This window comes from Erpetoichthys calabaricus, chromosome 1, assembly GCF_900747795.2.
Source record: "Erpetoichthys calabaricus chromosome 1, fErpCal1.3, whole genome shotgun sequence".
NCBI classification, from domain to species: Eukaryota; Metazoa; Chordata; class Cladistia; order Polypteriformes; family Polypteridae; genus Erpetoichthys; species Erpetoichthys calabaricus.
In genome coordinates, this window is record NC_041394.2 from 340,328,154 (window position 1) to 340,348,396 (window position 20,243).

The 20,243-nt window shown below is 41.4% G+C and overlaps 1 protein-coding gene and 1 long non-coding RNA gene across 4 annotated transcripts in view; both read left to right on the forward strand.

Moving 5' to 3' along the window:
• The window catches only part of LOC127525830 (zinc finger protein 845-like), a 61,567-nt gene extending 55,754 nt beyond the window's left edge, over positions 1–5,813 (forward strand). Inside the window, exon 4 of the mRNA XM_051933880.1 lies at positions 5,264–5,813. Within this exon, the coding sequence (XP_051789840.1) occupies positions 5,264–5,813 (550 nt within the window). The remainder of the gene's footprint in view (positions 1–5,263) is intronic.
• Positions 5,814–17,785: 11,972 nt separating this feature from the next.
• Positions 17,786–19,916, forward strand: LOC127527859 (uncharacterized). 3 transcript variants are annotated; one of them, XR_007935027.1, is made up of 4 exons: positions 17,798–18,087; positions 18,778–18,947; positions 19,148–19,301; positions 19,394–19,916. It is a non-coding gene; the product is annotated as an uncharacterized LOC127527859 (long non-coding RNA). The 3 variants fall into 3 exon arrangements; XR_007935021.1 differs by lacking the exon at positions 19,148–19,301 and having other exon boundaries at positions 17,786–18,087; XR_007935014.1 differs by lacking the exons at positions 17,798–18,087; positions 18,778–18,947 and having other exon boundaries at positions 18,992–19,301.
• Positions 19,917–20,243: the final 327 nt, after the last annotated feature.

Consider the following 20,243-nt stretch of genomic DNA (forward strand, 5'->3'; position numbering starts at 1 on the left):
AATGGCAGTCAAGGTGCCATTGTCTAGCCTGTAAAGGTCTGTGCATCCTCCATGGATATACCATCACTGACCCACCACCAAACCGGTTATGCTGAACGATGTTACAGGCAGCATAATGTTCTCCACGGCTTCTCCAGACCCTTTCACGTCTGTCACATGTGCTCAGGGTGAACCTGCTCTCATCTGTGAAAAGCACAGGGTGCCAGTGGTGGACCTGCCAATTCTGGTATTCTATGGCAAATGCTAATTGAGCTCCACAGTGCCAGGTGGGCAGTGAGCACAGGGCCCACTAGAGGACATTGGGCCCTCAGGCCACCCTCGTGAAGTCTGTTTCTGATTGTTTGGTCAGAGACATTCACACCATTGGCCTGCTGGAGGTCATTTTGTAGGCTCTGTCAGTGCTCATCCTGTTCCTCCTTGCCCAAAAAAGCAGATTCTGGTCCTGCTGATGGGTTAAGGACCTTCTACGAGGGGCCCTGTCCAGCTCTCCTAGAGTAACTGCCTGTCTCCTGGAATCTCCTCCATGCCCTTGAGACTGTGCTGGGAGACACAGAAAACCTTCTGGCAATGGCACGTATTGATATGCCATCCTGGAGAAGTTGGCCAACCTGTTCCACCAAACTCTGTAGGGTCCGGGTATCGCCTCATGCTACCAGTAGTGACACTGACCATAGTAAAAGGAAAACGAGTGAAAAAACAGGTGAAGGGGAAAAAATGTCAGTGGCCTCCACCTGTTAAACCATTCCTGTTTTGGGGGTCGTCTCATTGTTGTCCCACATTAACACCAAAGCAGCTGAAACAGATCAACAAGCCCCTCTGCTACTTAACTGACCAGATCAATAACCCAGAAGTTTCATTGACTTGATGCCATACTCTCATTAAAAAGTGTTCCTTTAATTTTTTTGAGCAGTATATTATAACAAATACAAACTCCCTTATGACCAAAAAGGAAGAAAACTGAAAAAGGCTGAAGATATCTGCTATGAATGTCATTGGGGTCTCTGCTTTGTTAAACAATCATATATATGATCATTTATATATCATATATATATATATATATATATATTGTAGATGAGATACCTTTATCTGTTGATGTTGTCTTTTGGTGGATGTACAATGTGAAAGATTTTTTTTTTGCTTGATCTTAAGTTTCTGCAATTTGATTTTTTTATGATATTATTCAGCTGATATTTCATCATTACTGGTGCTGGTAGTCTAACACATTCTCAAATACAGTGTCTCTCCATTACTCCTTCACATAAGCTTTACTGAAGGTTGTCTCCTTCCTCGCCTGCCACTCTGGTCTTTCATCACTACCCTCCATGCAGCACCAATGATCTTTTTTTTGCAACGTCCGCTGCTTGTATATTCACTTTGCCAACTCCACCTCTCACTGCTCACTTGGGGTCAGAGGTAATGCCATCTGCATTCACTTTCATCCACGCTGGAGATCCTACCCTTTTCTTGCAGCGTCACTCTCTCTTTCTCTCCTTCTCTGTCAGGCCCTGTCCTTTCTCACAGAGTGTCTCTTTCAGGTCCATGTGGACTCATCCTTAAACATTTTCCTTCCAAAAGTGCCATTGGTTAAGAGGGGTCTCACAGTAATGAGCTGTAAAGAATAACTGAATGAATAAACTCCAGTGTGTTTGTTTTTGGTGCACTCCTCAGTTCTAGTCTTCTTTTTTTACAGATAACACTGAGATTATTATCTCCACTTGTACGATATGGACAAGGTGAGCCCAACTGTCCACGGACCTCAACAAGGGAAATACAAATGTGAAGAGGGGGTCTCAGAAGAAGCGTGCAATGTCAAGGATGAGAAATATCTCAGACGGAACTGGGGGCTCCTCTTAATGAATGGCATAGAAGTTGATGAGGAGTACTGTAAATGGGGGTCTGATCATCCTGAAGAGGAAAGTGTCTGCATCAAAGAGGAGGAGAATTGTGAAAGTGGACCTATAGACTTTACAGTAGACTGGGGTTTCCTTTTAAGGAATTGCATAGATGTAGATAAGCAGCACTGTAAAAGGGGGTCTGAACATCTTGATCATGAAAGTGTCTGCATAAAGGAGGAGGAGAAGGAGGATTGTGATAGTGGACCTAAAAACTTTACAGTGAACTCTGAACCAATGTTTTACATCGGTGATGTGCAGAAATATACATGTGAAGAGGGGGTCTCAGAAGAAGTGTGCAATGTCAAGGAGGAGACAAATCCCACAAGCCACTGGGGTCTCCAGTTAAAGAATGGTGCAGATGTTGATGAAGAGCACAGTAAGTGGGGGTCTGAACATCTTGAACAGGCAAGTGTTTGCATAAAGGAGGAGGAGAAGGAGGATTGTGATAGTGGACCTAAAAACTTTACAGTGAACTCTGAACCAATGTTTTACATCGGTGATGTGCAGAAATATACATGTGAAGAGGGGGTCTCAGAAGAAGTGTGCAATGTCAAGGAGGAGACAAATCCCACAAGCCACTGGGGTCTCCAGTTAAAGAATGGCACAGATGTTGATGAGGAGCACTGTACATGGAGGTCTGAACATCTTGAACATGAAAGTGTCTGCATAAAGGAGGAGAAGGAGGATTGTGAGAGTGGACCTAAAAACTTTACAGTGGACTCTGAGCCAATGTCTTACATGAGTGATGTGCAGAAATACACCTGTGAAGAGGGGGTCTCAGAAGAAGTGTGCAATGTCAAGGAGGAGACAAATCCCACAAGCCACTGGGGTCTCCAGTTAAAGAATGGTGCAGATGTAAATGAAGAGCATTGTACATGGGGGCCTGAACATCTTGAACATGAAAGTGTCTGCGTAAAGGAGAAGGAGGATTGTGATAGCGGACCTACCTGTATAGACTTTACAGTAGACTCTGAGCTAATGTATTATATCAGCGATGAACAGAAAAACAAAACTGTCGATGGCATAAAGGGAGAAGACCTCAGATATGAGTCTGACCGACAGGGTTTTTACCAAGATGAAGAGGCTCCTGGAGTAGGATTCACCCCCAGTAGACACTGCTCCATACAGCAACATTCTATAACTGTGAAGCTGGAATCTGTGATGAAGAAGACTACCAAAGCACTGGGTTCATGTCCTTCAGGAGAAGGTAGGTGATGAAATTCAAGAATTAGCCTGAGGCTCTGGGCTGGTGGGATTCACCTGACATGCACAGCTTTTTCTTATCACTGAATTCAGAACTGCAGGCTTGTTTCAGTTTGTGCCAAACCTTTACACCTCTTAAACAGTAACATGGCCAGCACTGGGCAGCATTAGGCTCAGTAAAGGAATACATTTTGCTGTTAGTGAAACTCCATCCGTTTCAGGAGTGAAATGCTGAGTTTTGCTACAAATTACCTTTTCTAGCGCAGTTATATCCCAATGCAGCAGTGTCCACCAGCTCTATTTATTTAGATTTAGGGTGCAATTAAGTCACATCTAGGGCTGTCAGATCGAATGTCACTATTCAAATATATTTCAAACGTATTTTAAAAAAAGGTCTTATTTGAAGACAAAAGCAGACATTTGATTTTTAAAGAGCGGCTGTTTTTATTCATTTTGGCATCATGCTAATCCTGACACGTTAGGCAATGCAACACTTTTTTACTGTTTATGCACATCAGTTTTTATCATTTTAAATGGTTAGTTTTTTGTTCTCTTTATTGATAAAACTTACCAAGCACACCCCTTCACAATGTAGTTTGGGACAATTTGATATCCCTGACTGTTTAATGCTTAAATGTTGTCATTAATGCAAAGGGAATATAACTGTCGTATTTCTGATATTCCCTTTCTTAATACAACATTTTCAAATCCTCACGTTTAAGAGCCTCTTCAGTGTCAGTAATGGATATTTAGTTACCTTAGCTAACTCACAGTGTCCCACAATTAGTCTCCATTTTATGTGCCTGATTGCTCAATGCCTAAAAATATGGAGTGTAACTAAAAATATTGAGGCCACCGCTATTACAATATTGACGCATCTGTGAAGGAGATCAGAGTAGTCAGAGTGTGCAGATCCTGACTTAGCACATTTGTAGTGCAGGATGCCAGATGAATGTGGCAAGCAGGACCCACACAGCATTGTCATAAGCGCTTCATGCAATGAGTGAAAATATTCATAATTATGGAGTGAAGCGCGCTGTCAGCGCATGTGGCTTGTGAGGATTTCCACTCCTGCTTGTGGCTGATTGTTTGGCTCGCTGCCCTAACAAGTGTTTAGTGCTCACTCATTCGTCAGTTACAGACTGAAGACAAACCATCTTTGCAGATCCTTCCTTTCCATAGATGGTTCTTCTATTTAAATAATCATTGCTTGAGTGACACTAGGATTTTTTTCTGTTTATTATTTCTGAGGCCAGTGCTGCCACCGTGACTGTAATAATAATGTTGATGTTACATCCAGAATCATTGATCTATGTCTGAGTATTTTTAAATATTTACTCACTTTTATTTTGAACATTCATACCTAATTTTTGGCTTGGTTTAACAGTCCTAACAGTGGTTTATCTCACTGATGAGCCCCGAGCCCCCTTACCAAGGATAAAGCCTTCTCTGAAATGTCCACGCAGCCCCAAGGCCCACATACCCCTCTTACACACCTCTATCTCTTTTTGTTTATACATTTCTGAATACTCTTCACATAATCCTTGTTTGTGTGCCTGCTCATGGTTTTCATAGACAAATCACAATGATTTATTATAAGTTTCAATTAGATTTATGAGTGGAGACTGGCTCATAACTAAAACAATTCCCATTCTCCATGTTACTTCTCTTATTCCAAGGGTAATTTTTCCTTTGCACTTGGGATTCCATTTCAATCCAAAGGAACCCATCCTTGATAAAGTGAAAGTACTGATGGTTGATCTCACCTCTAAGTGTTTGTCTTTCTTAGAAATGCACCTCTCTTTCCATGTTTGTATTTCTGCAGCTTCACAAGACAATGGCAGCTTCTCCTTATCTTCATTGGCTCAGACGGCTCTTCAGTGCACATCACAACATGCAACAAATGAAGAAAATTTAAAGAAACTTACATCTGGATCAGAGCATGAGACATCAGATTCTATGCACAATGATTCTCGACCGGTAATGAAACTAACAACACTAAGTGCCATCACCAGTCAATTCAATTCAGACTCAAACAGTGTCCACCATAAGCAGACAAAAAGGTTTAAAAGCAGCTCTCAATCCAGGGATGGTAATCAGAGTCAAACACAGCAGAAGGTGTACCAGTGTTCTGAATGTGGCAAACAGTTCAGACACAAAAACAGCATTTACAATCACAGAAAGATTCACAGTGGAGAGAAGCCATATTGCTGTTCTGAATGTGGCAAACGATTTACACAAATGAGCAATCTCTACTCCCACAAAAAACTTCACACTGGAGAGAAACCATATTGCTGTTCTGAATGTGGCAAACGATTTACACAAATGAGCAATCTCCGCTCCCACAAAAGACTTCACACTGGAGAGAAGCCATATTGCTGTTCTGAATGTGGCAAGCAGTTCAGACACAAAAGAACCCTATACAGACACAGAATGATTCACAGTGGAGAGAAGTCATATGGCTGTTCTGAATGTGGCAAGCAGTTCAGACACAAAATAAACCTTTATAGACACAGAATGATTCACAGTGGAGAGAAGCCATATTGCTGTTCTGAATGTGGCAAACGATTTACACAAATGAGCAGTCTCCACTCCCACACAAGACTTCACACTGGAGAGAAGCCATATATTTGTTCTGAATGTGGAAAATCATTCACCAGCAGTAGCGCTCATCAAAAGCACAGAAAACGTCATACTAAACTGAAGGGACAGTAGGGACAATACGTACCCTACACCAAGCCCTGTCACCACAACTAAGAGAATAACAAACATCACAGTGTAAATATCACTACATGACCTATGAGTGAGGTTCACTCCTGTCTTGAAAGTAAGCAAAATAAGTCATTGCTGAGAAATTAACCCAGAGAAGTCCTGAATGAGTAAGCTGGTAAGCTGAAGAATAAAAGGAGCAGAGGAAGAAGTGAAACGTAACTCTTCACAATACTTAAGTCTTGATGAGTGTCTTCATATGATGGGCTTCATTGTATGAGATCTCTAGACGAAGAGAAGTACACCTCCATTGTGATGTAAGTCTAAATGCATAGTGTTGCTGGTCACTCCACAGTTGAACTAGTCAGGCCACAAAAGCACACAACTTGAACAAGAAGTTAAGAGGACTGGACACAGTTGAATGTTCTGCTGAAGGTTAAGAGAGGGTTGTGTTCTGCCACCTTTATGCAACAAATCCAGAGTTTCTAAATAAAGGATATGCCAGAATAGCCTGTAAAAAAAAAAATTCTTGCAAAGTAATCTCAGTTTCCAAAAGAAATTAGATACCTAATCAAACATCAAATGTCTAATTGGAATAATTAAATAAAGAAAGCACATTAGTCAAGGAATTAGAACATTTTCAAAGAAAAACAAAATGAGATAAAGGAAAAAAGGGAATCCAGATGTCGTGAGAATAAAACTTGGGAAGAAGAGATGGAGAGACTTCATATGGCGTGGGCTTAATCATAACATGAAAGCACCAGCAGCCAATCTAAGTTGAAAAGAGGAAAACAGGAATATTTTAAACAAGTTCAGAAATAAACTCCAAAATATGAGCAGACTCTCTCAAAAGATGATTACACAAACCATTTTACCATTTTAGTTCTTAAAAGATGAAGGTTCCAGGACTATCCTTTATTTATTTAGATCTATAAGAATGTCCATACATATCCATGAACAGAAGATAACAGATTTATAAAATACCAGTGGGTTCTTGATTTTCCAAGGCCTCTTGCTATATACTGTGACGCAAGCTAAGTTCAGGTGTTCTGAGCCTTTTAGGACCCTGCCAGGTAGCCTACTAGAGTCAAGTCAAGTCAAGGGGCTTTATTGTCATCCCATCCATACAGTGACACAAAATAACATTCAACAGGACCACAGTGGTGCAATTTGTACATAAACACAGGGCAAGTGCAACACAGGTAAAGAACTATACTGTACTATATATCAGACCCACAAAATACTGTGCCTGCAGTCTTAACAGCACTTACAGAATTTCAAAAGACATCCGGTCTCAGAATTAATTTGACTAAAAGTATACTCTTTCTAGTGAATTCTCAAGCATCTAATATTAGACTGGACACCTTCCCTTTTATCATTGCAGATCAGTTTAAATACCTAGGGGTAAATATCACAAGTAAACATTAAGCTCTTTATCAACAAAATTTCGCCATCTGTATGGAAAAAATGAAGCAAGACTTGCATAGATGGTCAAACCTTCATGTCACTCTAGATGGAAGAATTAACGTTGTTAAGATGAATATCCTTCCTAAGCTTCTCGTTTTATTTCAAAACATTCCAATATACATCAATAAATCATTTTAAGCAATTAGATTCAACCATAACCTCATTGATTTGGAACTCAACACATCCACGTATTCAAAGAGCGACCCTACAAAGACCTCAGGCAGAAGGTGGCATGGCTCTACCTAACTTTCAGTTTTATTATTGGGCAGCAAACATACAAGCTATAAAAACCTGGACACAAATAAATGAACATACACAGGCCTGGTCCGCAATAGACATAAAATCCTGCAGTACTTCTTTATATTCCCTGCTTTTTGCCCCAATAAATGCAAGTTATTGCCAATATACTAATAACCCAATTGTGCTTTACTCACTCAGAATATGGAACCAATGTAGGAAGCATTTTGAAGTAGAGAAGCGTTTTTCTGTGGCACCTCTACACGAGAACCACCTTTTTCAACCCTCGCAAACATATGCAGATTTTAATATCTGGAAAACATTTGGGATCAAATTGCTTAGAGATCTTTATATAGAAAACATCTTTGCATCCTATGAACAATTACATTCCAAATTTAACTTTCCAGCAACACATTTCTTTCACTATCTTCAAATCAGAATCTTTGTTAAACAGAACCTGCCTGATTTTCCTCATCTCCCACCTTCCTCTATGCTGGAAAAAATATTGCTCAGTTTCGAGGACTCAGACAGCATTTCTGCAATATATAAAATTATTTTACAGTCCCTCCCTTTCAAAGATCCAAGAGGACAATGGGAAAAGGATCTCTCACTCAACATATCAGAAAAGGAGTGGAAGGTAGAAATGCAGAGAATTCACTCAAGCTCCATATGTGCAAAGCATACAATTATTCAGCTCAAAATTATATATCGAGCACATCTGTCTCACTTAAAACTGTCCAAAATGTTTCCAGGGCAGGATCCAACCTGCGAACACTGCAATCAAGTTCCAGCCTCACTGGGTCACATGTTTTGGGCCTGCACCAAATTATCATCATTCTGGACCAAGATTTTTAAATGCCTCTCAGACAGCCTTGAAGTCACAATCCCTCCTAACCAATTAACATCTGTGTTTGGTGGGCTCACAGAGGGGCTTAAAGTGGAGAAGGACAAACAAACTGTGATTGCCTTCACTACACTATTGGCACGCAGACTTATTTTGCTAAACTGGAACAATCCTAACTCTCCTATTCTAAGTTGGTGGGTAACTGATGTTTTATATTATTTGAAACTGAAAAAAATCAGAGGATCTGTGCAGAACTTTTTCAAAACCTGGCAGGATCTGATCAATAATATTTTAGAATAAGCTCTTAAAGCACTGAGGAAGTAGATTCTCTTCCCATTTCTTTTTCTTCTCCGTTTATCATTGTCCGCCTATTAAACACATCAATTTACTTATTTTTACTAGCTTTAAGTTGTACTCCATTGTCCATGCTCTCTTTCTCAGGGGTGGGGGTCGATTTGTTTTCAATTCTATTTTTTGTCAAAATTGATCTATTTGTATGGAATGATTACAATAAAATCAATAAAATTTTAAAAAAAGAAGAAGAACTATACCATACTATAATGAAAAAATAAATAACAGGTAAGTAAATAAATATTAAATATTTGAATTAGATATTAATGAATAAATAATCAATAAAAGTAAAACTAATAATAAAAACCACAGTAGTGACAAATGTACTGCATATAAATTTGCTACTTGGTGTACATCTGAGGGCTCTGGGAGGGGTGGGGGCACACAGAGTTCAGAGTCCAGACAGCCATGGGTAGCAGAACTGGTTTGGATGCTACAGCACCTTCTGCCAGACTAAAGTGAGACAAAGAGACCATGGGAGGGCTGGGAGTGGTCCTTCACAATGCTGTGAGCTTTGCAGATACAACACTTTACAAAGACGACTCAACAAGTGTGTATGGTCAGAGACACTGCAGTTCCCAAACCAGAGAGTGATGCAGCAGGTCAGACAATCTCAATGGTCCTCCTGTGGAATGTGGTGAGAAAAGAGGAAGGCAGTCTTACCTTCTTCAGCTGTCGACAGATGTGGACATGCTGCTTCACCTGCCTGGCCATGGAGGTGGCGTTAATTGACCAAGTAAGGCCAGTCACCAGGTACACAGCTACAAATTTGGTGCTCTTGACCAGTTCCACTGCAGAGCTCTCAGTATGTAGTGGGGTGTGGACTGCATGGACCTTCCTAATGTCAACAACCATCTGTTTCGTCTTGCTGACATTAAAAGACAGACTGTTTTCCTTGAACCAATCTCCATTCTGTAAGCTGACTCATCTCCCTTGCTGATGAGACCCAGCACTATTGTGTCTTAATGATGGTGTTAGAGCTCTACACAGCCATACCATCGTGAGTCACCAAAGTGAACAGAAGTGAGCTGAATATATAGCCCTGGGGGGCTCCAGTGCTCAGTGTGACAGAGCTGGAGATGGTATTTCCAACGATAACTGTCTGGGGTGTCTCTGTTAGGTAGTCCAGGACTCGGGGAAGAGTTGTAGCCTAGCACACTCAACTTTCCTTTGAGCTTCTAAGGCATAGATGTCAAGCTCAGGCCTGCGGGCCAAATCTAGCCCGCAGTGTAATTATATTTGGCCTGCAATGTCTACTAGTGCTGGCCTGCACCATTAATACTACAAATCCCAGAATGCTCTGCTGGTGCATTGGCACGTCAGTCAGGACCCACAAGCTCCCCCTCCTCTGTTGACATTCATTAGTGACCTCATGCTACCAGTTACATCAGGCCACCCCCTCCCAAAAATGGCAAAACGAAAGGTGGAAAACAGAAGCTTTCTAGAAAGGTGGGAAGCAGAATATCTGTTCAGAAATATAAAGGACAGACCTGTTACAGCCAACGTAGCTGTAACCTAAGAATATAACGTAAGAAGATGCTATTAAACAAAACACCCCGACACGTACAAGGACCTGGGCGTAGCACAAAAGTGCCAGAAAGTAGAGGCGATGAAAAGAAGTTTGGTTTCATGACAGACTGTGTTCACAAAAGAAATATATCACAAAGTGAGGCTGCTGTAAAGGCTAGTTTTATTGCGGCACCAGAGATTGCAAAATCAGCCCGGCCTTTTAATGAAGGAGAGTTTGTCAAAAAGTGCACCATCAAAGTTTAGGACGTCGTGTGCCCAGATAAAAAGCAAGCATTTTTAAATGTGAGCCTTAGCAGAAACACAGTAGCTGACCGTGCTTGTGATCTTGCCACAAATCTACATGAACAGCTGATGGAAAAGGTAAAAGATTTCATTTGCATTGTCCCTTGCTGTGGATGAGAGCAGCGACACATCTGATACTGCCCAGCTCTCAGTCGTCATCCGTGGAGTGGATTCAAATCTGTGCGTTACGGAGGAACATTTGGGATTAAAATCAATGCATGGCACAACCACAGCAAAAGAAAGAGGTTTCCAAATGTGTAACTCAAATGAGGCTACCTTGGGATAAACTTGCGGGACTCACAACAGATGGTGCGCCTACGATGTGCGGTCAAAAGAGTGGATTGGTGGCCAGGATTCAGGAAAACTGTGCTTGGTGAGCTAACTGTTTATCACTGCATCATACATCAGGAGTCGTTGTGTGGCAAAGCCCTGAAGATGGGACATGTTATGAGCACCATAACACGAGTAGTTAACTTTATAAGAGCTAAAGGTTTGAATCACCGCCAGTCCAAGTCGTTTCCGGAGGAGTGTTGTTTGGAATACACAGACGTGCCGTATCACACAGAGGTGGGATGGTTAAGCAGAAGAAAAGTACTGAGCAGATGTTTCGAGCTGCATGAGGAAATTTGTCAGTTTCTAGAAAGCAAAGGGGAAGACACAACAGAGCTCCGGGATAAAGAGTTTCTGTCTGAACTGGCATTTCCCTGTGACATCACGAGCCATCTCGATGTGCTGAACCTGCAGCTTCAGGGACAGGGCCGTGTCATCACAGACATGTACGCTGCAGTGAGGGCTTCTAAAACAAAATTGTGCCTGTGGGAGACTCAGATGCTGCAAGGAAACCTTGGCCATTTTTCTTGCTGCCAAACCATAAAAACGCAGATCTATGAGTACAAGACTGAACCGTCATGCTATCTATCTATCTATCTATCTATCTATCTATCTATCTATCTATCTATCTATCTATCTATCTATCTATCTATCTATCTATCTATCTATCTATCTGAGCGGAAAGGAACTTGCAGGAAGCTTCAGCCATTCTGAAACAGAATGAGGATGATGACCATTTATCTCTGCATGGTTGTCAGTCTGCAGACTTTTTTTCTAGGAGTCAAAGTGGACTATCAAGTGGCAGTATTGTAGCCTCATTGTCTTTACATGGCTCTTTAAAGAGGCTTTCTATGTTTTAAAGGACTGCTCGCCTTTTGCTGCACTAGTTGGAAAACCATGCGACTTTTCTGGTATACCATTTACTTAAGTGCTCTTTCCACTGATGATGTAAGGCCAGCTCACACTTTGGTGACCCGTGCCTGGGTGATGTAACTTGTCACTGCCGTTATATAGCCCTCCCATTGAAGCCGCTCTCCCCAGCACCATTTCCAATTCCTTGCAGCGGCACACACACTCATTGAAATGGCAGTGTGGTCTTTTGTCTCACTTCAGTCATGAAGCTGGTGACAAGGGTACATCAGCAGGGATTTTGAGCGCAGTATTGCTAAATGGCACAGCTGGGATGTTGAGTGTGTCACTGTCATGTGGTGCAGGAGATGCTATACGCAAGCAGGCGAACCTCCTAGTGGTGTGATGCAGATGTACTGTTTTTTTCGCTGTTTTCCTTCACTGAACTGGAGCTGCAAATTGTGTTTCAGAGGCCTCATATATAACACCTTGTGTAGAATTCACACTTAAACATTGTGTATGGACAAAACTAGAAATGTGCGAACACACAAAAAAATCCAGATGCATATAACTGTGCATAAGCAAAGTTCTATACTCTGTCCCTTTATAAATCCCAGTTCAGCATAAAATTAAATGCACATGCACAATCCTACAGTCCCTTTCCCAGAATTACTCCTATTGGAGTATCTGTCTATCATAAACCATTTTGAGCACATCCATCACATGACAATTTGCAATAGAAATACATGTTCTTGGTGTTGAATCAGTATGCAATTTAGAAATTGACATTTTGACATTAAGACACACATTACAAACCTATCAAAAACATGTTTATACATCACCAAAAATAATAGAAAATTAAGACATTTTCTAAATATGCAGGGTGCTGAGAAATTAATCCCTGCATTTATTTCTAGTAGGATTGACTATTGCAGTGCGATGTTCACTGGTTGTTCGAATCATTCTTTATTTAGACCAAACAAGGACAGAGAAGGTTTTATGGAATAGCAAAAAATAAGAATAAGGCTGTAACATATTTGGGTCAGATAAAGCAGGTGTGGTCTGGAGTCAGCATGATAGGATCAAGAAGAGATGGAAGAGGTACTTTGAAAAGCTGTTGAATTAAGAAAATCCAAGGGTAATTAATGGGAATGGAGTCTTAAATGAAGGACTAGTACCAAGAATAAGGAGACAGGAAGTAAAGGAGGCACTGTTTGGTGCAGGCAGCCCAACCATCGGCTGAGCGAATGGATATACCATGTCAACCTGCTGAAGTTGTGGAGGGAAAGGGATCTCATACCTAACTCTGCTCAGCACTGTTCCCTCTTCACTCTGGCAACCACTATTAACTTCTTCCCAAACCTGACAGTGGCTCAACGACAGGTCATTCCCAGAGGTGGTAAATGAGAAAATTGGTTGAGCTTGACATTGTCACCAAACCTGGAATTGTCATCAGGGAATGGCCCTACCGGCTTTCGTAAAGAAAATGAACTGAAGTGGAACTGGAGATCAAGTGTATGCTGGACCTAGGTATTATTGAGGAGAGTCATAGCCCCTGGTCTAGTCCTATTGTCCTGGTCCCAAAGCCTGATGGTACTTGACACTTTTGCAATGACTTCCTTTTGCTTAATCAAATTTCAAAGTTTGACGCCTATTCAATGTCCCGGGTTGATGACCTACTCGAGCAGCTTGGGAAGGCTCAGTATCTGACTATGCTTGATATGACTAAAGCATACAGTGGAACCTCGGTTCACGACCATAATTCGTTCCAAAACTCTGGTCGTAAACTGATTTGGTCGTGAACCGAAGCAATTTCCCCCATAGGATTGTATGTAAATACAATTAATCCGTTTCAGACCATACGAACTGTATGTAAATATATATATTTTTTAAGTTTTTAAGCACAAATATAGTTAATTAAACCATAGAATGCACAGCGTAATAGTAAACTAAATGTAAAAACATTGAATAACACTGAGAAAACCTTGAACAACAGAGAAAACTAATCACTGCAATAGTTTGCGCTATAGCGCTACCAACCGCTGGCTAAAAACACTTTTTTTTTAATGAGTTTTAAGCACAGGGAAAAAAATGAACATTTGAAAAAATCCATAATTTAATAAACCACCAAGAAAGTAACATTGCAACAATGCAGGCTACAAACCGATCGCTGTAAACAGAAGTGAAAACAAAATCAAGCCCAGTGCATTCTTTAACTGTCTTCCTACCTTATGCGTCTGTCTCTCTCTCTCGCGCTGCCTGTGTATCTATGTCTCTCTCTCTCTCTTTTGCGCTGCCTGTGTGTGTGTGTGTGTGTGTCGCGTGCTCTCTCACTCTCTCTCTCTTGCTCACTGCACAGGAAGTGCATAGGGAGAGACTGAACATGTACAAACAGAAAGGGAAACTGGCTTGTTCGTATACCGAGTGTGTAGTCGTGAACCAAGGCAAAAGTTTTTGGTTGTAAACCGATTTGTATGTGTACCGAGACGTTCGTGAACCGAGGTTCCACTGTATTGCCAAATTCCTTTAAGGGAGTCCATCAAGGCAAAGATGGTGTTTAGCACCCCTATTGGACACTGGAAGTATTGTGTCCTCCCATTTGGCTTTCATGGGGTCCTCGCGGACTTCCAGTGTATGGTGGATAAAGTACTGCTGCCCCATAATGCCTATAGTGCTGTCCACCTAGATGATGGCAGCTGGGAGGAACATCTACTGCATGTCCAAACAGTGCTCCAAACACTAGGCAAAGCCTAGCCTTTGGGCAGATGGAGAACAAATATTTGGGCTATCTAGTCGGCTGGGGTACTGTAAGGCCCCAGTGTTCTAAAGTTAATGCCATATTAAACTGGCCCCGTCCAAAAATCTAAGATCCAAGCCTTCCTACTGTTAGTGAGCTACTACCGCAAGTTTGTACCCCACTTCTTAGAGAGGGTAACACCCTTGACAGATTTAACAAAGAAGCATGCCCCCAACACTGTGGTATAGAATCACAAAGCAGATGCTCCATTTAGTGACCTTAAGCAGGCCCTAACATTGGCACTGGTGCTGAGAACACCAGATTTCTCTTTGTCCTTTATAATCCAGACAGATGCTTCTGATACTGGAATGGGAGCCATATTACAAAAGAAGATCAATAGTGCTGAGCACTCTGTGATATTCCTAAGCTGGAAACTGCTGGACTGGGAGACCAGGTATGCAGGGAAGCTCTCGCAATCAAATGAGCAGTGACACAGCTGAGGTACTACCTCCTGGGTTGGGAATTCACTCTTGTCACAGAATATGCAGCTCCCCAATGGATGGGCCTACACAAGAAGACAAATCCCCAGAACACGAGGTGGTTCTTGGACCTTCAGCCATACAGGTTTATGGTCATTTACCAAAGAGGCTCCCTCAAGGCTAATACCAAAGCCCCCTCTCGGGTACACAACCTCATGGTCCGGAACACGCAATCCAAAGGGTCTGGGCTGAGGGGGAAGGTGTGTCACACATGTGCATATGGGAGGCAGCAGGGTGTCCTAGCTAATGCTGAAATGCAACTATTGGGGGGGTGGGGGGGATTAGGTGTGCTAATGCTTCTTTTCCCATTTTTACAGGAGCAATAAAACCTTAATCCTCTCCCTCCTCCGGCTTCAGACCACGCCTCTTGAGGACCTCACTTCCTCTTCTCCAGATGACCCACCTCTTCCTTTCCCTCAGCTATAAAAGCCAAGAACTTTTGCTGTGCAAGATATGTATACATGTATATGTGTTTGTTAAATGGGACAGCTGCGGTTGAATTTTCATATCACAAAACAGCTTTCTCATTATTTTTTCTCAAAAATACTTGTGATTTCTATCGTGATTTTTTTCAATAAATCATGAATTGTCCATAAATTTAAAACAAAATGAAGGTTTTATTTTTTTGCCATATTGCCCATGCCTACTACCAACCACCAATACAAAACAAAAGAAGAAGCAAACCCTCAGCACCCCTGACAGTGGCTCCCCCTTCTGTCCAGATGAGTAGTTTGTGTCTGAGTGGATGCCATGCTCTTCTGCTGACTCGAAAGGTGGTTGTGGAGTTTATGACGAGTGCCTGCTGCTGTCCTCTGACTCCTGCGATGTCCTCGGACACTCTTCAAGGGGCACTTGCAGAAGCACACTTGCTATTCCATGGATGTTCTTTGTTACTGAGATCTTTTCAGCTGCTTGCCTATCCAGGGTTGGTTTCCTCATTTTGCCCAGTAATGCAGTTATTGGTCCCAGCAACCCTAAACTGGATAACCGGGTTAGAAAATGGCTGGATGGACAATTGAGCTCTGTCAGTTTATCTCCTGGGGGTCTGTGCTCATGTAGAAATTACAAAGAGCCAAATCTGTGTGGACAAACAATCGATAAGAGACAAGGAGGAGCAGACATGGAGGGAACGGTTAGTGAGGCAGAAGATGAGGAGTTAGTGAATTGTGGGTGTTATGTTCTGTACTTTGGCCACTAGGTGGGGATAGTGAACCCTAATAGTGAAGGGTTGTCAAAGCAGGGAGGACACCTAAAGAACGCTCCAAGCGATTCATGAGAGAGGAAGGACATCCACTGCCTAAGCGAAAACCCTTAGTGATCCCGTATGTGTCAGGAGTATCGGAACAGCTGAGGCTCATTTTCTCGAAACACCAGGTCTCAGTGGCTTTCAAACCCCAAAACACGCTACGCCAAAGATTGGTCCATCCCAAGGATCGGGTCCCACGGCACAAACAGAGTAACATAGTTTATGCAGTTAAGTGCCAGGAGGAGTGCCGTGAATTGTACATCGGGGAAACCAAGCAGCCACTGGCTAAGCACATGTCACAACACAGAAGAGCTTCCTCGTCAGGCCAGGACTCCGCAGTCTATTTACATCTACAGGATAGTGGTCACTCCTTTAAAGATGAAGAGGTGCACATCCTGGGCAGGGAGGAGCGCTGGTTTGAGAGAGGAATCAAGGAGGCTATTTACGTGAAAAAGGAACGACCATCTCTGAACAGAGGAGGGGGCCTAAGGGTACATCTGTCGCCATCTTACAATGCTGTGATTGCAGCCATTCCTCAACCCTCTATGAATGGTTCACACGTCTACTAATCAGTGGACAATTTGCATATCACTGATCAACTGGCCCTTTGTCAATGGTGCTAGTCTCTGTGATTAAGCAAAGGTACTGTTTATAAGGTTGGGGAAACTTGCAGTCAATTGAGACTGAGGAAGAGACTTGGATAAGTCTCGAAATATTTCTCCCACTTAAAAACTTTGTCCAGATGAACAGAATCAAATTTCTAGGAGGGATAGAAAACGAGTGTTAAGGAATCTAGAAAGTTCGGAGGACGATTGTTGTCCTGTTGTTGCTTCCAGTTGTTGGATTAAACTTTAACTTTTGGGCACTGAGTCTCTTCATTTTATCCTCTGACAACTTAACAAATTGGCGACAAGGTACTTACTTGCTTCTACTGGTCTACAATGGCTGTTGCTACTACTCCTTTTTCTCCGCCATTTCTGCCATGTCCGGGTGAACCCGCTATACCGTTCGAAATGTGGCTGAAAATGTCCTGTAACTACAAGCTGGTTCTTGGTGCATCAGGAGATGAATGGCCGGACGCACGCAAGAAGGCACTTCTCCTTATTTGTCTGGGAACAGAAGGTCAGAGATTGTTTTACACGCTTCCAAATCAAGGTATGTCAATGGAGTACGCCATTATGGCTTTAAGTGCTCACTTTGCTCCACGGAGAAATGTTGTTGCTGACCGTCATGCTTTTAGAAAACGTGCTGAGGCTGCTAATGAAACTATTTCACAGTACGTAGCCGCACTATGTGACTTGGCAGTTACTGTAAATGTGAGTTTGACACTAAACTGGATGAAATGTTACAAGATCAGTTGGTGGAACACGTGGTTGGTTAGTTGGGTACTATTTATTCATAATTTTGAAATGGATTTCTTTAACCTTGTTTGGTAGAAAAAACTTCTATGGCACAAAACAGGCAATTTTAAAATTTATGTCCAAAGCCATCAGAGTATTGTGGTGTGTGTCTGATGTGGCACAGTGGCAGACTGGGCACCTGCCTTTGTCACGTGTCATTAGCTTATCGTTTAAGCTGTTGGTTTAGGAGGAGTACACACACACATACATTTAACTGAATATAATGGAGAAGGCTTGCTCCTTAGAAATAACATTTCTTATTGCTGCAGTTAGAAAAACAATGCCCCTTTATTATATATATTTTTTCTTGACCCTACAGGATGCCCAGTGGTAACCAGCCTACCATGTCGCTCAACAGATGCCAGTGTACCCGAATACTGAGACACAATTGGATGTTCTTTTCTTCTGCTTTTAAGATTCCCAGTTTGGGATGATGTGCAGTTCATGTTGGATTTGCTATTTCTACTGGTAAGACTACTGCATAATTCCTGCAAAGCCTCCCCATATTTATTATTTGATCTGTAATATTTTGCTGCCTTGAGTACTGACCTCTATGTCTGCTCACTCTGTCCAGTGACTAACACAGGCTTTTTAATTTTGGACAGGAAATCCTCAGAGTGTGAATCCTCGCAAACACAGAGACTAAGGCACATCAGTCCCAGCAGTCACTAAACAGGGATGTTGTTCCGTTTTGAAAAATAACATTTATTTTCTTAAGTTACTGTGCTCTGTTGATTTTGAAAGAACCAAAAATTAATTTTAGCCTAAAATAAAACTAAGGCAGGAGAGAAAAACAAAGATGTTTTCATGTAAGTAATCACACCTGAGCACAGCACCTTAGAAGGTCAGATATACAGAGATTGTAACTCAATGTCTACTGTATGCATAATGTAAAAGTAAAAAAAATGATGCTACATATAAGGACAATTAAGTTGGGGTTCCTTCAAAATCCAACAAAAAACAACAGTAATTAAAAATAATATTGTTAGTTAGACTTTACTCTAAGCAGAACTTTAACTGTTGTGATGGTTTACTTTGGTAATAATTGATCTACAGGTGTACCAAGAAAGGACGCAGAAGAAGAAGTAAGGATACACTTTATTAATGTTTGAACTCCATGAGTGAACACCATGTATCTACTGTTTATGTTTTTAACAGTTACAGTGAAGTAGAAGAGTCCGGTCGTGTTATGGGGCAGCAGTTGAAGAAGAAGGATGGAGAGATGTGTGCCATGTTGAAGTATCGGCTGGTCCTCCTGCCCGCTCTTCTAGAATCCTCCATCTAAACCTCTGCTCTGATCTGCTGTGCCTTTGCCAAGTGATCACGAGGTATTGGCCTATTTTGTTTTTCTTTTTCTTCAGAAAACTGTGTTGGTCTCATTACACTTGCCGCCTGTCTCACACAGAATTGATTTCAAGGTTCTATTAAATAATTAGAAGGCTGTGAGTATTTTAGACCCTGCCTGTATTTTGGAGTGTTCGCTTCCAACATTTCTTTTCTCAAACGTTGCTTTGCTTTTTATTCCAAGATCAACCATAAAAACCAGCAGCTTTCTGTACTCGTGCAACAAAATCTGGAATGCTTTGCCAGTAGAGAAGTGCCAGGCTACAAATGTCAAGCATTTCGAAAAACTTCAACAAGCCCACTTTTCTAATTTGGCTTTTTCTTAATTACTTGCATTGGTTGTAGTAGATTAGAAATGGTACTGTGTACACTTTGTAAGCTCTGCACTGGGCACTAACTTCCGCTGTTTTTCTCTGTTGTTTTTTTCCAGTTTATTGCAGTGGTGCCCCCCTGCGTCTCCACCGTCTGTTACATCAACTTCAACTGCCTGTGACAGAAGAAAAGTTCACAAGAAATGGAAGTGGAATTGTGAGTGGAGTGAGACGGCCACATTCATGTATGCTGGGATGTGCAGAGGGGGCTGTTTGGGCTTTGGCTTGGGACCCCCAGAGGTTTATTATCTCCAGTGTCCTTGAAGGCTGCAAGTTTGTCTTTGTCCCCAGCCATTTGACCAGGCAGTGTATTTATTACAAAGGACAAGGACCCCTCCATTTGCTTCTTATTTACTTTTATAATATCTTCAGTTTTCTTTGTAACTGTATATCTTTGTGGAGCAATTTGAGCAACACTTGTAAGCAAAGGTGATATAAAAATATTATCAGTGAACAAATATTAAAGGACAGATAAGGAAAAATGTCAGTTTAAATAGAACAGATTTTTTATGGAATATTGCTGGATAACAATTCTTTGACTCTGAGTAGCATCTTGTTCATAAAGCTAAAATAGCATTTTTCCTTTTTTGATAAATTTAATGATTCACTTTTATTGTGTTCAAAACCTTGACTAACATTTTTTTTAAATACTAAAGTAAAAATCTGTAAATATATTTGTGTTCTCCTTCCCTAATAGTTTTTAACACCTCCCCTAGTTGGCCATTTTCATTGCAGTTGTGTTCTAGTTAAATGCATTTACCATTTATACATCTTTATGATTACTGAATTTTCAACTCATAATATATATATACAGTATATATACATATAAGTATGGATGTGTGTATAATTTTTTTTTTGAGAAACATTGTTCACAGATCTTTCACTTTTATTTTTAAACACATCATTTAT